The following is a 19,694-nucleotide window of genomic DNA, read 5'->3' on the forward strand; positions in this document are numbered from 1 at the left end:
TTCACGATGAGAAGGTAACGTGCCATGAATATTTAGACTGTTTCATATTTTCGCTCATTATGACTACAATATATTAATATATTTTTTAATGGCTTTATTTTACAAACACAAAGTAGCATATAACTGTGTGAGCTGCAGAGAGCTTAAGTGTAGGTGAAATAATCTGTTGACAAATTTTTGAAGCCATCAGACACTCTACATATAGTACGACACAAGTCAGGTAGGAGATGTGACAAATATGTGGAAGAAGATGCGCTTGGTAAAAAAAGATCAAAGTTAAGGTTTTTGATCTATATTATTTGTCTTCAGTGCAGCAGAAGACAAATAATACGCATCACCATTATAACACACCATCCTGACAGTGAGGCATAATGGTGGCAGCATCATTTTTGTATGGATGGTGATACTACAAGGAAACATCCAAGTTTGTGGCTCTGTAATTCCAAAATGTATTTGGATACTTTTTCAAGGCTCCATTAGAAAATGTTCTGACAGAACGACAGTTTTAAAAGTTACGTGTACATTATTACAAAATTTGTATAAGGTGATAAAATATGAAGAACACGCTGTGCTGTGTGGATGTTTGCCTATTTTACTTTATTTTATTTTTTTTGGACTTGGTCCATGCTTTCTCTGCTCTTGTATTCACTGCTTATTCACAAAGGTTAAAATGAGTAAAAATGGATATTGATGGCATAGACATTAGACAGCTGCATTATGAATAATATTAAAAGACTTATTCTGTCCAGTCCAGTCTCCCCTAAACTAATGCTTTCAATAGATACACCAATCAGACTTTGACTTGGCTGATTACAGTTTTGCAGTTTCTTTGAGGTCTGACTTTAGACTTTAGATTTAGTTTTTTTGAAACATTATTGCTTCTGTGCTTTTGTTTTTGTTATCAGGCTTGTGTCATTCTGTTGTGAAATTTGATTTGATCTATTGTCTAAATAGTGTTTTTTGTTTGTTAGACTACAACATGTCCCAGATTTTAATACCACAACGGTTGGTGTTGTTTAATCAGTATCCCCTGTATTGTTTGGTTTATTTTGCTTTTAATATGGTTGTGTTTTACTGCTCCTGCTCTTTGTTCAGTTAGCTTTACCCTCCTCTGTGTCTTTGTGTATTCTGGTCCTTTTATTTCCTTTTTTTTCCTATTATGCAGGTGACCACTCATTCTTTGTTCCTTTATCGTCATTTGCACCAATGCACGTTTCTTCTCATCTTTGTTTTTTGCACGGTTGTACAGCATGATCAGCATGATCTTTTGAGTTATTTGCACATTTTGTCTCAGTAGAGCATAACAAATAAGAATACAACTGAAAGGGATATATTTTCTTCAGAAAATGATTGGGACATGAAACTTTTGTTAGCACACACTTTTTCCACACTCCTGGCTTTGTACTGCCAGTAGGCGTCGCTTGTTGCTGCCACACTATACACTTCACTATATCACTTGCTTCTTCCTCATGTTGTGTTTTCAATATTTCTCCCGTAGCTAACAGAACAGCAAGAAAGATACCTGAGGTATAGGACCTCACTTCCAGAGCCATTCAAGTTGTATTTGCAGTGAAAAAATACAAGGCTTCTGTGTGCAACGTTACCAACCAAAGCTGCTCTGTCATGCAATATAACTTAGATAACTCTAGTAAGTCATGTGCACTTAGAAGAACAGGGAGAAGCAGCTGCATATTGCCAGGTTTCTTTTTAAATGCCAGGCCATAGACAACTATGGCTATCCTGCTTTGGCATAGACTGTGATTTATAGGTTACTACTAGTGCCTGCATGGTAGTACAGTGGTAAACAGTCTTACCTTGCAGCATTGTGGTCCTGGGTTTGAGTCCTGTCCTGGGCTCTTTCTGCTTGGACTTTGCACATCTTCCCCATAAATCTCAGGGTGCTTCATCTTCTTAACTTGTCAAAAATATGACTTTTTGGTTAATTGGTTGTTCTAAATTCCCCTTAGAGGGGTGTATGTGTGAGTGTGTGTGCCTCTGAATGCACTGGTGACCTGTTCTTTGACAGCCTTACTTACATAAGCTCGGTAATCCCAACTAACCTAAACCAGGAAAGGTTGAGTTTAATTAAATGTCACAGTGTGAACAGAAAAGCGATTTGACTCTTTATACAGTTTAGATATAAGTTTGTTTTCAACTGCATAGTCTTTGGGATACAGTGTGACAATGTTTCTGTTCAGTGTGTGTTTGTGTCAATCTCTTTTGCGTCTGAGGGATTATTTTGAGTCATGCCTTTCTCTAAAACTTGTCAGTGGAGTTTCCTTAGCGCTTTCAGCTCTGAAAACTTCCCGTCTGGGCAGGAAAGCATCTGTCAAGAAGAAATAGATTGTTGAGAGGGGTTAAAATGTATAAGTGCCTTTGAAGTGTAAAATAAATGGTAAAGTTAAAGATGATATTCTTAACTTAACAGTCTTGCATTCTACACTCTTATAAATAAAACATTAGACATAATTACTGCTCTGAACTCCTTAGAAAGCAATAACCTTAAATGGCTCAGCTTTGTTTATGGTGTGGTGTAAAAAGCTTCCTTAATGTCACTCTTCCATAGGTTAAGGTGTAGAGTCAATTTACTGAGGGGTTTTCTTCTCTCTTTTGATGATATTTATATGGAAATATGCTTTAATATTCAGAATAATTCACAGGTAGACACAAATTAACTTAATCTGAAACAGATTTCAAGTTGTGCTGCTGACTCAGTAAACTCAATATAAGCAATTATTAAACTTCTGCTGCTACTTTTCTGTCAGACACTTTTTGCAGAACAACACAGGAATCACTTCCTACTTTGGAGCTGTTCTGGCTCACAGCTGCATGATTATGTGTTTAGAGTTGCTGTGGCTACTACCTGTTTTTATTAAGATATTCTTGGCTTTTATTTGACAGTTGATAGAAAGGAAAATAAAAAAATTCAGTAAAGTAGTGTAGGACCTCTGACAGCTGCACTGAGGACTGACTGCCTCAGCATATAGTGCATCTGTTCTACTCGCCGTGTAACGTGATGGCCAGTTGCTGCAGATTTTAAGGGAACAAGTTGCCACAGAATTACCATTTACAGCTCATGGCCTGACGGTTATAGGTGTTTTGCTGCTTCAGCTCACCTTAAATTAAATGAATGGTTCATTAACAGCCACTAGAAAACTTGATGGCAAGCTCAGGAGTTCATTCAGCCATTTGAAACAGCTGTGTCAGAGCAGGGACACAACTTAATGTCACACAACATCGGTCCGTGTGGGAACAGAGTGGGAAACCATTGAACCATTTTCAGCTTGTCTTTACATCCTGCTGCAGTTTTTAAAGATTCTCCTGTTCTTTTTAGTTTGTGATGGGGATCATTGTCGTGTTGGAAAATACTCATCTGAGAAATTCACATAAACAAGCCAAATTCTTCTAGACGAACATTTTATGTCGAGAGGCGACAAAGATTGAGCTGGTTGTCCACAATAACAAAAAAAAAATGTTTGGATGAGTCAAAGTGCGGCTTTTAAATCTAAGAAAACTCTACCAACAATATCAAGCATCGGACTGGTAGAATCATGCTGGGGGACTTTGCTGGAGTAAATTGCAGAATGTGGTAGAACTATTGAAGAAGGACAACTACCTCCACAAATTAATGGCTAAAAAGCTCTAACTTAAAAACAATTGGATATTTCAACAGAACAAGGATCGAAACATAAATAAAAACTTGTCTTGGACTGGATGGTTTTGACCTCCATCCTTTTAAGAATGTTTGGACTATACTATAAAATAGTTTGATTTCTCTGCAAGGTGGAAAGTGATGTTTAATTAAAAAATCCATAGGGATATGTCCTGCATACCAGGGGACTCCAAAGGTGGGTCTTTGGCTAAAAATAATGAAGAACCAAGTAATGTTTTTAATATAAACCTGATGATATGTGTAATACTTCCTAAATGTTATTTGAAAAAAATACTTCTAATTGGACAAACAAGCACGATTAGAACATATGTCTCAATTTACTGAGCTGTAACTTTTGTGCATTTATTGTGCATTTGTGGACGCTGACCATGTAAATTTACTCAAGTTTTCTTTCTGTAGTTGAATCCACACGTTAAGTCTTTCACTGAAAAACTTTAAGGCCTCCATTCATACATCAGGAGATTACAAAACTGTAATCAACGCAAAGAAGACTTAATTATAAACTGTCTTCTTGCACCCGTGAATGGTTCATCATTTTTTTGAAAAGCAGATATAATCAACGAACCGAGGTCGCCTTAAACGAAGAGGCGTCAAAAATTAATTGATTTCTTGACAAATCTTTAATGAACTCTCTGTTATCTGTTGCTCTGGGTTTTTTTAATGAATAGTGCTCCTGTACTGGTTGCTCATTGGTTGGCGCCGTAGCCTGCAGATCTTTCGTTTAAGTGTGTAATATTCGGTGAAATCATTAATGAGAACATATAGAAAAGTTCCTTTGCCTGGAGATATTTGAAAACTTTAAGCTTTGCTCTTGTCTTGGACTTATCAAGTCTTGTCTTAACATTCACACAACAGAAGGATTTTAAAAATATATATTTTAATAATTTTTCCACTCTGTAGTGACTTGATTTATTTCTCTTATGCTTGTATGGACATTTGGTTCATATTAGAGGCACTTATTTTGAATCCAAAGCACTTTTAGTCCGCTGTAATAAAATAGAACATAAACTAAAGGCAAAAAAAACAAACAAAACAGCACATCTCAACCTTTGTCTTTTCTTCCTTGATTGATTTTTTTCTCACTTCATAAAATAAAACATGTGTTTCTCATTCTAGGAAAGTTTTCTCTTTATTTATGTTCACTCAACTTTGTGAGTCTTTATATCTCCCTCTTTGGGCAATGCCAGCAACTTGAAGTGATAGGCGGAAAGTTTTCTTCAGTTTAGTTTGGAGCACCTTACATAAGCCCCACATTATCTATTTTTCTCTCATTGGGTGAAATCGCTCCTGTGAGAGGCCACTGTTATCAATAATGTAGGAGGTGTGTTGTCTCTTCTCCCACTTTGACTCTGAAGCGCTATTTATTTTGTTAAAAACTGCTTCAAAGGGACGTGGGCTTTCATGAGGTGGTGCAGAATCTCAGAGAGATGCGACAGAGATGGGGAAAAATGAAAAGCGGCTTGTCTTGATGAAATGTGAAAGTTAAAACAAGTTTAGTATGTTTTCAGCTGTGCTCTTTTCTGCTGCGCGTTTTTATTTGCTCCTAAGCTCAGACGACGTGTGTTTGCTTCATAGATGAATGAAAAGATATTGTGAAGCTTTGTTATTCACAATATTATCAGAGCTAGGCAGAACCTAGGATTTCTATTCAGATGTATTATTAAAGCTAAAAGAACACGGTGCTTTATTAATATTTGTGTGTGCTTAAGTTTGTATGGCTGTCCACATGTTCTCACATTAAGCCTCACTAATTCAAAGCAAATAAACTCAACAAAGCAGAGTGGGACAAAGCAGCCAGGCGATCAGGAGCTGCTGCAGACGTGAGGGAGGTGTGTAGCTGTGCAGTGGGCTGATAAACACTTCAGCAACAGAAAGCCGGACCATTAAAAGAGACTAAATGTGACTTCTGTTTTTCATATTCTTTAAAATTTGTGACCTTCTCTTGGTTGAAGAGTTAATCAGGAAATTTGCTGTCTCATCATTCACATCTTTTGCATCTTTCCTAGCTTTTCTTGTAATTTTATGAACTACTTTGTTGGTTTAGTCAAATATTATAGAAGGCAATGGGACTATTTTACATTTTGACACATTTCTCAGTAACTTGAGAAACGGTTAAGCCAGAGTTGGCTTATGTTCAGCCAACACTGATTGATTTGAATGAACTAATTTACGTAATTTACCAATAATGCGTCTGTCATTGTTTTACATAAAGGAAAGCCAAAACCTATGGAAGAGATGTGTAGCATATTAAGACTCCATTTTCAATTGCAGACCCTCATAGTTTTCTTGATTTATTATTTTCATTTTGAGGCATGCCCAAGAAAACAAGGCCTCTAAGTCAAATCATATTTATACCAAAAAAAACAGGAACAATCTGTACCTGCAGTAAAATACTAACATATTTTAAGGCTTTTTAGCTAGCATTAGCTGTGCCAGCAAGTGTGAAGGCTACTGTGTCTCTGTGTGTGTGTGTATGTTGCAACCTAATCACACAGCATGCACAAAGTACACTCAGATCCGTTTCTTAAAGAGAAATAATGGAAAATGTTTTTGTATGAACTTGCTGATATTGCCCTTGCATGTCTGTATGTTTTGCAGCAGTTGTTCAGGTAGAACAATGTGTATTGGCTCTAACATGAGATGTAGTCAATTCATCCTGTAAAAACAGCCCTCTTAAATTCACAGAAAATAGTACCGCCACTCATAAAGTCCCATATTTGAACACATTTGTAGAAACAACCGACTTGACAAATTCACGTATTACATGTGTCTGAATTGGCAGTGATTTGAGGACTGTTATAACTAAATTATAGTAAGAAAAGAAGAGAAGAACTTTTTTAAGAAACCTAAACTAATTCCGCTTTATAGCTCCTCTACTATAGAGCAAGCTTTACCCTCTTTAAAGATCACAGTATATATCAGAATTTGCTGGGGGAGCTTAACAAGCTACAAAAAATAGGTTTTGCTAACAAAACTCATATATAATAATTACGTGAACTGTCTGAAATGTTGTTCTCAGGGGTCCCAGTTATAGATTTGAATCGAGCCAAAAGAGAATATGAGGCTAATTGTCCCTCTGTTGAAAACAAATAAAAAGCAACTCTGAACAAATACTCAGAAAGTTTTTTGACGGTAGCAGCAGTGTTATCCATCCAAGCCATGCATCTAGACTGTCTTGTGTATAGAAAACTCTGACTGCTGTTTTCTATGGAAACCTTCCCAGGCTGAGTCTGCCCACTCAATCTCAGCTATCATGATGCCATTAAGTAAACTGCCTTTTAATCTCTGGATCCTCTCCATCTTTCAGGTCTGCCCCTCTACAGCCGCATAGCAGAGAACTGTGGGGAGGTGGCTCACTTTAATGAGGTTGGTATCTTTGTTTCACTTTGCTGTTATCAGAAAACATCATGCTGGTTTCACACTTTGAACGTTTTCTTAATGAGTTGAGGTAGAAACTCAATAATTGGCAGAAACAATAGAGGCTGAGGCATTACATTTATTTAGGATTTAGTGGAAAGCACACTGAATGTGTGCAACATAAGTTCTCTGAATCCGAGGAGTGGATACAAGAGTTTGATCCAAACAAAACGTCTTCTATCAAATATAAATATCTGGTGCTTTAATATACTATTCTTCTAATAAAAAACTGGAGAAAATGGTTGTATGTACTGTGTTTGAGGCATTATTCTCTGGACTAAAGTCTGTTTCACATGAATAGGAGATACACACCAACCACAGGCTGAATTGTGAGAACGTAATTAGCTTATCTGGTGTTTCCAAAGGCTATAATTGAATTTTGAGCCAACAGCAGGAAGTGTAAAGTGATTCACCGTTTTTTTCAGCCACACAACTAGGAACAGTTTTGTAACTTTTCCTAAAGTTTTTTTTTTCTTTTTAGAAAAATAAAATCTTTTAGCAGAATTTAGCAAATAAATAGGCTAAATATATAACGCAGGTCTGTTTATATTTTATCTTGGCTTTTGAATCCTTAATGCTACTGAATTATATATAGCACTGTAATTATACTGTAAGTCTGATGTAATTTTTCTGTGGGAAAACATGGGAGCAGATTCTCAGATACTGTACCTTACAAGGTATTCATATTCCTTGAACATTTCCACATTTTGTCTCATAAATGTTCATTTATTTTCTTGGGATTTTGGATGATAAACCAACACAATGTAGCATACAGCTGCAAAGTGAAACAACAGTTATGTTTTTATTGTCTTTTTTCTTACAAATGAAAACTTGAAAAGTGTGGCATGCATATGTATTCAGCCCTCTTTACTCGAATACCCCTAAAAATGTAGTAATTTTTCCCTAAAAAGTCACCAAAATGAAAGTCTTGCTATATAAGCTGCCTGTGTTTTAATTACAGTGTGAATACAAGTTTTCTATTATGTTTTTAGAGATTTGTTAGAGAACTGTAGTGAACAAAATACATTTTGAGTAATCAAGGAACATACCAGACACTTTTAACTAAAATCCCAGTGAAATAAATTGAATTTTGCAGCTTTGAAGTGACAAAATATGGAAAAGTTAAAAGATTATGAATACTTTGCAAATCGCAGTGCATATACACACTTCCATACACTTTACAAAGCCATTTTGTTTAAACCTTGTGAGAATCCCACCAAGACACTTCTTATGTGTCTATATTACCCACAAAGTTGTCAGTAAATATTTCGAGCATTGTTACTTCAGTATGGCTTATTAAGGAATTATCTGCAAAAGTTATGACTTGCAAAAGGCTAATTTCTTCAGATGTTTTCAAACCCTGTGCGCTTATTGCCTGCCAGGGTCTTCGATTCTCACTCTGCTCTAAATAAGGTGTAGAAGGGTGAAAGGCTGAAGGCTGTGAAAAAAGCAAGAGGGTTTAAGTGCTGCTTCTGCCAGACGTGGAAGCTGAATATTTAAGCATAGGTTGGAGGATTTGAGCTGCAGTAAATGAGAATATTCTCGACAACAGCACACTTCTCTGTATTCCTTTGAGTCCTTCAGGTTATAGTTGGCCTGTCTTTATTTACCATGGCTGCTCTGAGATTATGGGAAACATTCCCAAATCGCTTTCCGACAAACTCCTGCTACTGAACAAAAACAAGTTTAATGATGAACTGAAACATGAAGGCTCGTGGAAAAAAAAGAAGGTGGGAAAAACAAGAACAAGATGAAAATTGAGGATCAAGAAAGAAGTGTTGCTGGAAAATTTGCCAAAGCTGGAGAGACACAGCAGCGCTATGGGATAGACTCAAGAGAATAAAATCCTGAAAACAAAACGAAAAGTGCCTCAAACACATTCAAAATCTTCTCAGAGGATATGAATGCTGTTTTGGCAAAGAAAAACATTTTTTCTTTGATCAGCTAACAAGCAGAGTGCTACTTCCTTTACTGATAACCAGCTTTATTGTTTTGCTTTTAATCAGGAAGTTTCCACTCACTCAAACGCACCGTGGAACTCATAGGGTTGTACTGTCCCACCAGCGATTGTGTTGTTTTTGCAAACTATATTTTCACTATATTTTATTTATATTTTAAAACTGCAATGGGTACAACAACGACTGGCTCTCATTTTAAGCTCCTCTGAAGTCTGGACTGATTCTTGCACCTCAGTCAAGAATGAGGTGCAAGAATCAGAGGTGAGGTCATTGACATCTCTCAGCATCCATGCAGTGTCCAGTTCTCTCTTGGAATGACATGTTCTTCCTGCACTTTGAAGGATTGTGCAATAAGTGCATGCAAGTGCTCAGGCGTCTTTATTGTGACAGGTGCACCATTGTTGTGCTTTCTTCACCCTTCGAACCATTCCCAATCCCTTCCTTTTCACCAATGTCTTCATCAACATTTGGAACACTTGCAGGTCTCATTGAGCTCAGCAGAGCCCCTGAAGTTGAGGGCCATTAGCATATAGCTGTGTGTCTTTTTGCTTTATGCATGGAGTAGCAGAATGCCTTTGAACTAGTGTGCAGATAGGCTGGATAGGGAATCTGTATTCATTATTCAGTGGATGGTGAGGCTTTTAGCTGCAGAACGACAGGGCTTCCCCCTCAAAAGTTCGACATAACTAGAGCAGAGAACAGAGAGTCCTGCTCTATATGTGGCCGGCAGTGTTAGTTAAACCATGCTCTGCACATGTTCAATTTGATCAAAGAGATCATTTGTTTTATTTGGAGTTAAACTATGAACACCAAGGTATGGAAGTAATAACTATATGTCAGCATAATGAATATGGTCAGTGCAGACTTTAAAATTGTGAGTCTGACTTTAAAATAGGATTTTGTTTTTTTTTTTTAGCTCAGAAAACTGAATCACAAGTTTTAACACATTTATGAGATGTGACCTGAGTGGTGGACAGTGCATGGAGAGAGTATGCATTATTACATTTTACAAGTCACAACTTTAAAATACAATAATAACATCATAACAATTAGAATAAAGAAACAGTGCTGTTTTGTTCCAAAAGCAATGTTTTTACTTTTTTTTTAGTTTTCTAGTTTTTTTTCTGCCACTTTACATGAAGTAGGAGTTTTAATTACAAGTTGCTGAAAAATTTAATCACCTTTGAAAAAATGGTACAGTTTAGGAGTTTGCTGAAATAGCTGACTTTGCCATTTTTCTCAGTTTGCGCTGCTGCTGAAAGCCTCATCAGCCTGCTGGGCTTGTTGTGGCTTACCGGAGATAGAGTGAAGACACCTCATCGAGCTCACTTCCAAACCACTTCCTGAACTGTCTGGATAATCACATTTAGAGTGAATTGAACAGATTAAAGCAAGAAATGTCAGATATATGAACCCTCACTGCATCACTATCAATGGGAACATTATATCATAAGAGATGTTGACATCTAAGGTTCTTATTTCAGCTGATGGCCAGTGGGGCTAACAGTAAAGAGGAGAAAAGTAACAGATGCCTCAGGGTGAAGCACAAGTTTGAATATTGCCAGTTCTGAAAATAGTTTTTAAAGTTCTCTAAATGCTCAAGGACACTCCAGGAGTGTGCTCTTCCAGCACATCTTCCAAGATTATGAATAAATGATGACTTGTGCAAAATATTTAATTTACAAGCATGCAGTTGGATGGGACCTAAGCATGGGAATATGTGGCATTAAAATTTATAAAATCAAGGACGAAAGGGACAAACCAGATTTGGGGGACTTATTTTTTTCCAATAGCATTCCCTGAATTTTGTTATGATATTTGAAAGTGGTGTAACTGTTACGATATTTATTTGGAGAAATAAATGCAGGAATTGTTCCATGGATAAAAATGTAAGTAAATTCAGATTTATTCACATAACATGCATTTTAAAATAAGCATTCAAAAATGAGCAAGAAAGCTGATAAATGTGGATTGAAAATGGGAGACTATGAGAGATAGTGTATCGGTGTGAAAAGAGAAACACTCATTATATAACATTAATTTAATTAGGCCTCAAACTGCACAGTTACAAAACCAATAGACTGTGGCAAACCATCCTCTCTACAGTTGTTTATAGAGATAATGCTGTGTTGCTATGCAGATTCATGACTTTTCATAGAAAAAAAGTAATAAATAAAGTATGTATTTTTTGTATTAGTGCTGCACTATACATTTGTAAAAAACTAGAAATATATTTCTGTTTGGGCATCTGTCTGTTTGAGCCTATGTGCATCAGCTTGCAACAAATCTCTTTCACAAGCGACCCACTGGGACAGTAAACATCAGCCCAGAAATAATGATGAAGAAACTATTCCTTCTTAGTAATCGCCTGACCAAAAGTAATAGCAATTATAAAATAAATACAAATAGTGAGACGCAGAAAGTTCAATCAGGTGATGCATGGGTAAAAAACTTTCCATCTGTTGTAGAATAACTGTAGGATAGAAGGAAATAGGTCTTGAGCAAATTATATTATACAGTGAATGTGTTTGTGTTACATTCCTAAAATCACACTTCATTCAGTAGCAGAATTTAGTTGGGTCAAGTCACACAATTACAATTCAACCAAAACATGAAAGATACGCTATAAAAAGTAACCTACTTTATTTCATCTAATCATTAATGCAATCTGAAACAAGCACTAGGGGACAGTGAAGATGAATAGCTCCCTTTTAGCGAGAATAAACTTGTTGCAGAATCAGTTTGGACAACCAGCTGTTTTAAATTGCTAAAAGCTTTAAGAATAGGAAAGAAATCCAAAAGAAAAACAATGATGCAGTTGGACAGAGTTACTAACATACATATTAAAACCATAAAAAGAGATTTGTAGAGAAAAGCTGCACAGTGCTGCTAGGCCTTCAGCAGTCAACTCTTTCAGCAGCATATGGTTTGTTACAGATTCATTGGAATGGAAAGTCCTAGCTATTAACTTTATTGTCTACCTCATTAATTAAAACTCACAAAACGTCCACAAAAGAGGCACTTGATGAATGAAATGTCTGCTTTCTCTTTTATATTAATAAACTCTATAACTTTGAGAAGTAAAAATTGGAAATCTATTTTTTAATCCCTCCTAAAGTCAGAATTCTTGATGCTGATTTTTCTTTTTTTTTTTTGTTAATTTGAAGACGTAAGTGAATCTTTGGGGAATACTAATATTCTGCATCTCTCTGAAAAAGGAAAAAACTAATTTTGCCAGTGTAAAGGGAAGAAAACGGTCCTGGGTTATAGAGAAGATAACCATGGCAACTTTACTTCCTCACACTGTTTTTTTCAGGTAACATAATACCATTTGAGGAAAAAATTATTTGAAAGGATTTTGTGAGATAATTAAAGATCTTTGAGAATAAAATCTCCTCTAACTTTTATTTTATGGAGGTATTACTTGTTTAAAACAGAAAAAATGTGTCCTATTTGGTAACTTAAAGGTAATACTGTATACTGATATTGTTCAATTAACTGAAAAAAGTTACTATTTTCCTGGTTCCTTTAGTAGAACACAACAACAAAAATCTATTGTTGGTTTAAAGGGAGTTACATGAAACATTAAACCTTTGGACAAATTAGATCCAACATATTTAAATAAAACCAGACAAAAACAGACAGCTGGTTGTTTATGTGTTGGAGAAACTAAGAATTAGATACAGTCCATCTTGAATAAATGGGTCTCTAATGAATTGGTTGAAGAAATTTATTGCACCTTTCTCCTCAGCTTCAGGATTGGAAAAACAATTATTTTAACTTCAGTCATCAAATGGGGAAAGTTCTAATCCTATAATGGTAATGCTGGTTTGAAGAAAGTGTTCCATTCCCCATAAATTAGACAGAAATCAGTTGGGAAGCGTCGGAGTGACACTTGAAAAACAGGTCGGAGATTGAAAAGTACGGCGTTAAAGAGCTGAAGTGGAAAAGCAAGATTGAAACAGAGTTGCTGGGGTGAACAGTTATACCTTGCTGTCAGTAAACGGAACACAACTTCCACTGCAGACCCAGCTTATTAGTGATGCTGCTTGATCTTTGCTGTCAGACATACACACACGCACAACCACCCCCACACACACATCCATATATAGATAGATAGTTTTACATACTGTGCATAGTGTGTAGGATAAAATCTGAGGCAAACAACGCTGGACCTTTTCTAAGTCAGCTAAAATGTTAAAAGCTACAAGTTGTAATAAAGGAAGGTGGCAAAAATAGTAATTTTATGGGAGGTTCAGAAGTGCAGGACACCAAGTCCACTATTACCTTAGGGCCTTCTACACAGAATCAGAGCTGTGTTTCCATACACAGCATTAATAGAATTGTGTTTAAAGTATTACAGGGAGATCACTTCTCTGCTTTTATTGTCAGTGTTGTCATTCTGATTACATCAGAAGGTATGCGCATATCATCCAGTGATGCAGTAACTGCACTGCATCTCCATGGTGAAGAGGGAGCTGGGTCACAAAGTAAAGCATAAAAAGGGATACATGGTGCTCCTAACTATAACCATGTCCATCATCTTTGAGTGTAATAAAAACTCCTACAAGTGCAAATGCAGGAAGCTGAAATAAACTTTCTTTATGGAGGAAATTTATAATGGAAAACCAAGGGGAGCTTAAAGTGGATCAACCGTTTCTCCAATATGACAGGGCCTGAAAAACAAATCCCTTATGACAACAAATATCTTTGGCTATTATTTTAATAAGGTGGCAAAAAATAAATATCGAATATCCATGTGCTTCTTTACCGCAAGTGTTGTGTGCATTAATTGTAATTTAGTGCTACTTGTAATATAAAAACAACATGATGGGAACAAAATATAACAAATGGAAGAGAAAATAGTACACTTGAGTTACTTTGGCAGAAACAAAAATCTTCTGCCGCATTAAATATAACAATTAAGGCAGCGGACTAATATTAAACAACACAAGGCAAGAATAAGCCAAGAAGAAAGGGAGTGCATTGTGACCATCCTCAATCTCTCTCCCGCTGCATAGCCTGAGTCTCTTTCACAATGCCACACATGTACACAAGCAAAGTTTTTGTGAGAAACAAAGAAAGGCTCTCGTTAACTTGATTTCTACAGTTCTATGGAAAAAGAATCTTTCAAAAGAACCTGATTGTTCTTGAACATCACATCACTAGTTCGCATTTTAACCCCAGTATTAAAAATCAACCTTGAGCCATATGCAAAGAAGAACATGTGACATTCAGCATGCTGCGTTTATGGAAGTACATCTGGATGCTGCACGTGTCATTTGACTGTCAATTTCAAAGTTGTGCAACTGGAGCACAAAATAATTATGAATAGTTCCATTATTGATGGAGGTGGTGTTGTTCTGCAGAGAGCAAGAATAACGGGACTCAGCTGTAACCTGCTTCAGCGTGAGCATGTCATTATTAAATAGAGCAGCGGTAACAACATCTGCCATGCTTGTTTCATCCATGATAGGTTTGATTTCGCCACTTTTTGCCTCCTCTTGTGCAAAATGGAAAGTCTGTCAGATGCAATCATGTAAATGTCTGGTAATATGCTACATGACCGTTCAGAATTAGGACACTAAAAAATCATCAGCTATACACAATGTGGGACTACGTTTAAAAATTGTCTGTGTGTGATTCAAAAACATGTTTGTGTCACGCAGACTGTCATAAACACGTTCGACAGGCAGGAAGTTGTTTTTGTGCTTTCATAAAATTAGGAAAATTAAACATCAAGAGTGAACTAGTTCTGATAAGATACAAGAACATAAAATATGTAGAGTAAATGAGATCAGCTCTAGTAGGAATTCAGCAGCATTAAAAGAGCATATGAGCACATAATTCAATCTCAAACTGAATAATATTTTTCACAAAACATGATCAATGAATATAAATAATTGTAAACTACAGATGCCAAGTGGGTAACTATGGACATGAATGTATTTAGTTCTTCTTGTGAACTGCACTGTAAGTTTTTAAACTGGCATTTGACCTTGATCTGTGTTCATTACCAAGCTAACTGACAGGAGCTCTAAGAAGAAGTTAGGTTGCACTGTTATTGCTCTTATCCATCGAGGACACATCTAAACCTTGAGAGAGTTGCATCATAAGATTATAACAAGCCTGGAGTTTAAAACACTGTGAGCTTCTTAGAAGATCCTCTAATTGTGTCACATTCCTCCTATCATTATCACATTAGAGAGTAGAAGAAAAAATAGAAGGAAACATATTGTTCATAATTAATCATGGGTGAGTTTTTTTCCCCCCACATCTGAATCTAGTATATAACAGTCATAAAATATCAAGGAATGATGTGTTGGGGAACTTGGGATGACCCTGTTTTCCATCTGACCAGCACAATGCTCCAGGGATCTGAGAAGAAACTTTTTCTCCTCATCTGATGATCTGAGTGTTTAGCCCCTGGGGAAGCGCCAATAGGCCTCGAGGCGTTTAAGAGAGAGAGATCATTTCTGTCACTTTTAATGAGTCATCATGCTTTACCAATTAAACTTCATACAGCACTGAGCACTAGAGAAAAGGGATCTGAGAACAGTTATGAGAATGACTCAGACAAGCTAAATAGAAAGGACTAGTGGTGATTTTTTTTTCCCACAGCAAAGTAGTGATGACTGCTTTACAGATTACCATCTGACACCATTTCTAACCAACATATTATGTGATAAAGTCTGACTGAGTGCCAGAGTCGGAGTATTGCAGCAGTTTTTCATCATTCAAGTTTAAGGCAATTTATAGCTTTAAGCGTGCATTCTACAGAGCGTCAATGAACAGAGCTCACTGTAATTTAATATTCATGCTTGTTCATGTTTCTGGACTTGCAGAAATGTGCACCATTAAACAGGATACATGATGCATGTAAAAGTAATGAATTAATGTTTGAGTGTAGATAGATTTAAAATCTGAGATGGAAACAGAAAACAAATCTAGCAACTAACAACCTAAAGCTCCTGAATAAAACCCACCTCAGTGTAAAAGGGATTTTACTTATGTTAAGGATTTCACTCATGAGCTAAACAGAACGGATGAAATAAACATCAGAGTCAAACAACAAATGAAAATTCCCCCTTCTGACTGAAAGTAAGAATTTTTTTTATCTTTAAACAACAAACGTACAATCTCTAATCTCCCTGCCTGGCGACCACAAGACAGGACGCAACTGGCAAAAAAAAAAAGAATTAAAGAAAAAAAAAACAGAAAATCCCCATACCTAACTTCCAACATATCTTAAATTAAAACAATTCACCAAACAAAAAGAGCTAATCTCAGGATTGCTCTGAGTACACAGGATCAAGTTTAATAGTAAACTTAAATCACAGATGCTCAGGGGGAAGAAGTTTGGCGTTAGATGACTGATGCTTTTATCCACGCCACTGATGAGGAGGATTGATTTTACCTGTGCATCATGATGTGACAACAGGTCTGAAAACAAAACAGAATGAGACATTAAAGGATCTCCATTATCTCAAAGTTTATTCAACTGACTGCATTTTACCAATACGATTAGAAAACTTAGCCACAGTGTTTCTTCTGCTTGAACTACAGTGATATCTTTTTTGGATGCAATAAAAGAGAAGAAGAACTAGTGTAGTATAGCACTTAATAAAAACGTAATAGTATTTAAACTATGGATAGCACAAACTTAAAGTTGAAACACTTTTTTATAGGGAGAAAAAAGGTAAGACTCAGATTTTTATGACTTGCATACTTCAGAATAAGTGTTGTTTATTGTGAAAACACAGATTAAAACCTGTGCTTCTCTGGGGAAATTGACATGCTTGGAATTGAATAACCCAAACATAATCTCATTATGATGTGCATCATTTGAGCTTATGTGTGCTGGTATAATGTTGATCCCTTCCCTAGCTGTGTGTGCTGTCATCATTAACACCATGCTGAGGGCTTACTTTTCAGCAGCTTTATCACACAGGAGGAGAATTGTTATAAAATAGATGCAATGCAATTGATTTAGTTGATATATTCTGACGAGGACAAACACTCAGGAGCTGTTAGCAGCTTCTAAGTGTTTTAAGTGAAGTGGGTGACTATTGCTCTGAAAGTGGCAATAATCCTGTCCTCAGTAGACGAGAGATTGCGAAAAGAAAGCACAGACTGCAGATCCTCAGGGTGGAAAGCACAGACTCACAGCTTAAAGCAGTGCATGCATGTGGATGCACAGATCCTCTAAGGCAGGTCTAATGGAAGCAGGTGGGAACTCCAGGATTCAGTAATGGGACAGTCCTGATGGATGTGTTTCCTGCCCTGCAGTGTTTTCCAGACTTAGAGGCTAAAAACAGTGGGAAGTCAATGAGTTTTAAATCACCTGTGCAATCTTTATACATCTGTCGTCACGATATTGTTTCATCATAATACTGTAATTAAAAACAGTTTGCTGAATGTTATCCAAAAGGCTAATTAATCATCCTTTGAACTTTTACAACAAGAGCTTTTGTTCCTCTACTTAATTATGTAGTCATGTACTTGTTGTTCGAAGCAGCAAAACAGAGTGATGTGGTGTAATATGGTGTCAGAGTTTGACGTTGTTGGAGGACATTAGTGAACAAACAGCAACATGGAGACCACAAAACAGAGTAGGTTGTTCTGGAATACAGCTGGGGAGAAGTTTAAAGCAGGATTAAGTTATTGATCAAAATCAAAAGCTTTGAAAACCTCACAGAATACTGGTCATTTCATTATCTGCAAATTGAAAGAGTCGATCACGACTGACAGGCAAGGTTGACAAGAAGAAGAACATTTATCAAAGAAGGAAAAGAGACCTATGGTAACTCTGGTGTCACTGAAAATATCCACAACTAAGATGACAGGAAAACAATTAAGCATACTGTGAAGACACCACACCCACTATCAAAAATTTGTGTGGCTGCTATGGTAGTGGGTTGTTGTTTTTTTTTTTCCATCAGGGACGGGGATCCTGTTCAGAGTTGATGGGATTATGGCAAGGATTGGTTTTCCGCATACAGTCTATAAACTAAACTTTGTATGTTTTGCTGGTCATTCACATAAAATCATAATAATGCACATTAGTGTCTTTAGATTTAATGTGAAAAAGAGTATAAATTGCTCTGCAAGACACTGTAATAACCATCGAACACAACAAAAGACAAAGATCAAGAAAACTCCTAATTAAATTAGCATTCATACATAAATGTATAAACCTACATCAGTTTGCATTAGTGATCTAGACATTTGTGAAAAATGTACTTCTCATTTAATTAGGATCCCAGACATGGATGTGTTTGTCAAATGCATATTAATGTAATGCATCATTTAATCCTATTAGATCCATTTTATTGCCTCAGAACATTAAGACTGAAGTATTCAGAAACATACAATAGACAACAAACAGGACACTTCTGCCAACTCCTGTATCTTTGTATCGTTCTCATTAAATGCATGCGTTTAATGACAGCTCAATAAAATGCATGCATCTTGCTGTAATATGCTTATATGAAGAGCTGCAACATTTTCAGATTTTTTTGTCAGTGAGTCAAAAAACATCCTTCAGAGTAATATTTAGAATGTAATTAAAATAAGCAATCCTTTATCTTCTCTATCATCATAACTGGAATTTCACTCAAGAAAAGCTAACACTTACAGTACAGTTTCTTGTTTTATCTCAAGAAAAAAAAAACTATTATTGTTTCCAGTTAACTCAACTCAACCTGAGAGATGTTTAGAGTGATGAATAAAACATTCCAATATTTTGCTCCCTTCAGAACAACAGATCTGCCTTCGGCAGAAACATCTACACTCTCAAGGACTCGGTAGGGTAGCCGATGTATGCTGACGCTAGGCCTTGAATCAGCTACTTAAATCCACTTCGGGGGGAATAATTTACAGTGATTTATCTTTTTGTCTGGCTAAACATCACAGAAGAAAATTTAACCTGCTGTCATGTCTGTAATTATGAGGGTTCTTATTAGAAACACAGTGGATATATGAATAAATAGCACAAATGCTGTTACGTTTTAATGCTAAACTACAAGCCTTTTTTCACTAAATAGTGTTGTATGAGATATCAAATGTGTTAAAAGCTGATCATTTAAGCTAACTACATGGTGCCTGAGTATTTGACCAAGATTTGCTCTTATTGCATTAATGGAAAAGCTTAACACGTGGATCTTCATTAAATGGGCTGAGAATGAAACAGGAAATGTTTTCTAAAGAAAATGGATAGAATTGCAGTTTACGTGATTTTAAAGGAAACTGCTGTTCTGTTGATCTATTATTCTGGGCTTGTGTTCCCAGGAAAACTAAAATATTTAAAATCTGAACAAAAATGCAGAGTATGGCAGGAAAAAAACAGGTGTTTATGTGTCCATAGAAACTATTCATTTATTGACCAATTATCAGCTGCTCCATATGTCCGATAAATCAGTGGACCCGTTGTTGATTCCTCTGAATTTAAAGTGTTGCTGGACTTTTGACCTCATCAGATCTATCCACCCCTCCATGCACATTAGAAGTTGGTGAAGTTACTATTGTGAAGTAGGCATTATTTAAGAACTTCTCTCTTGAATTTGGATATTGTCAGTGTCAATGTTATTGCCACCTACTGGGACAGGATAGGTGTTGCATTGCTTTTTAATTACATCTCAGTGTAA

At 36.3% G+C, this 19,694-nt stretch overlaps 1 protein-coding gene across 9 annotated transcripts in view; it reads left to right on the forward strand.

The window, feature by feature from the left end:
* Positions 1-19,694, forward strand: part of otofa (otoferlin a) — a 70,878-nt gene that overhangs the window by 1,888 nt on the left and 49,296 nt on the right. For all 9 annotated transcript variants that reach the window (XM_028040590.1, XM_028040581.1, XM_028040584.1 and 6 more), the window contains exon 2: positions 6,981-7,039. In XM_028040590.1, the coding sequence (XP_027896391.1) occupies positions 6,981-7,039 (59 nt within the window). The remainder of the gene's footprint in view (positions 1-6,980; positions 7,040-19,694) is intronic.

This window comes from Xiphophorus couchianus, chromosome 15, assembly GCF_001444195.1.
Source record: "Xiphophorus couchianus chromosome 15, X_couchianus-1.0, whole genome shotgun sequence".
In the NCBI taxonomy this organism is placed as follows: Eukaryota; Metazoa; Chordata; class Actinopteri; order Cyprinodontiformes; family Poeciliidae; genus Xiphophorus; species Xiphophorus couchianus.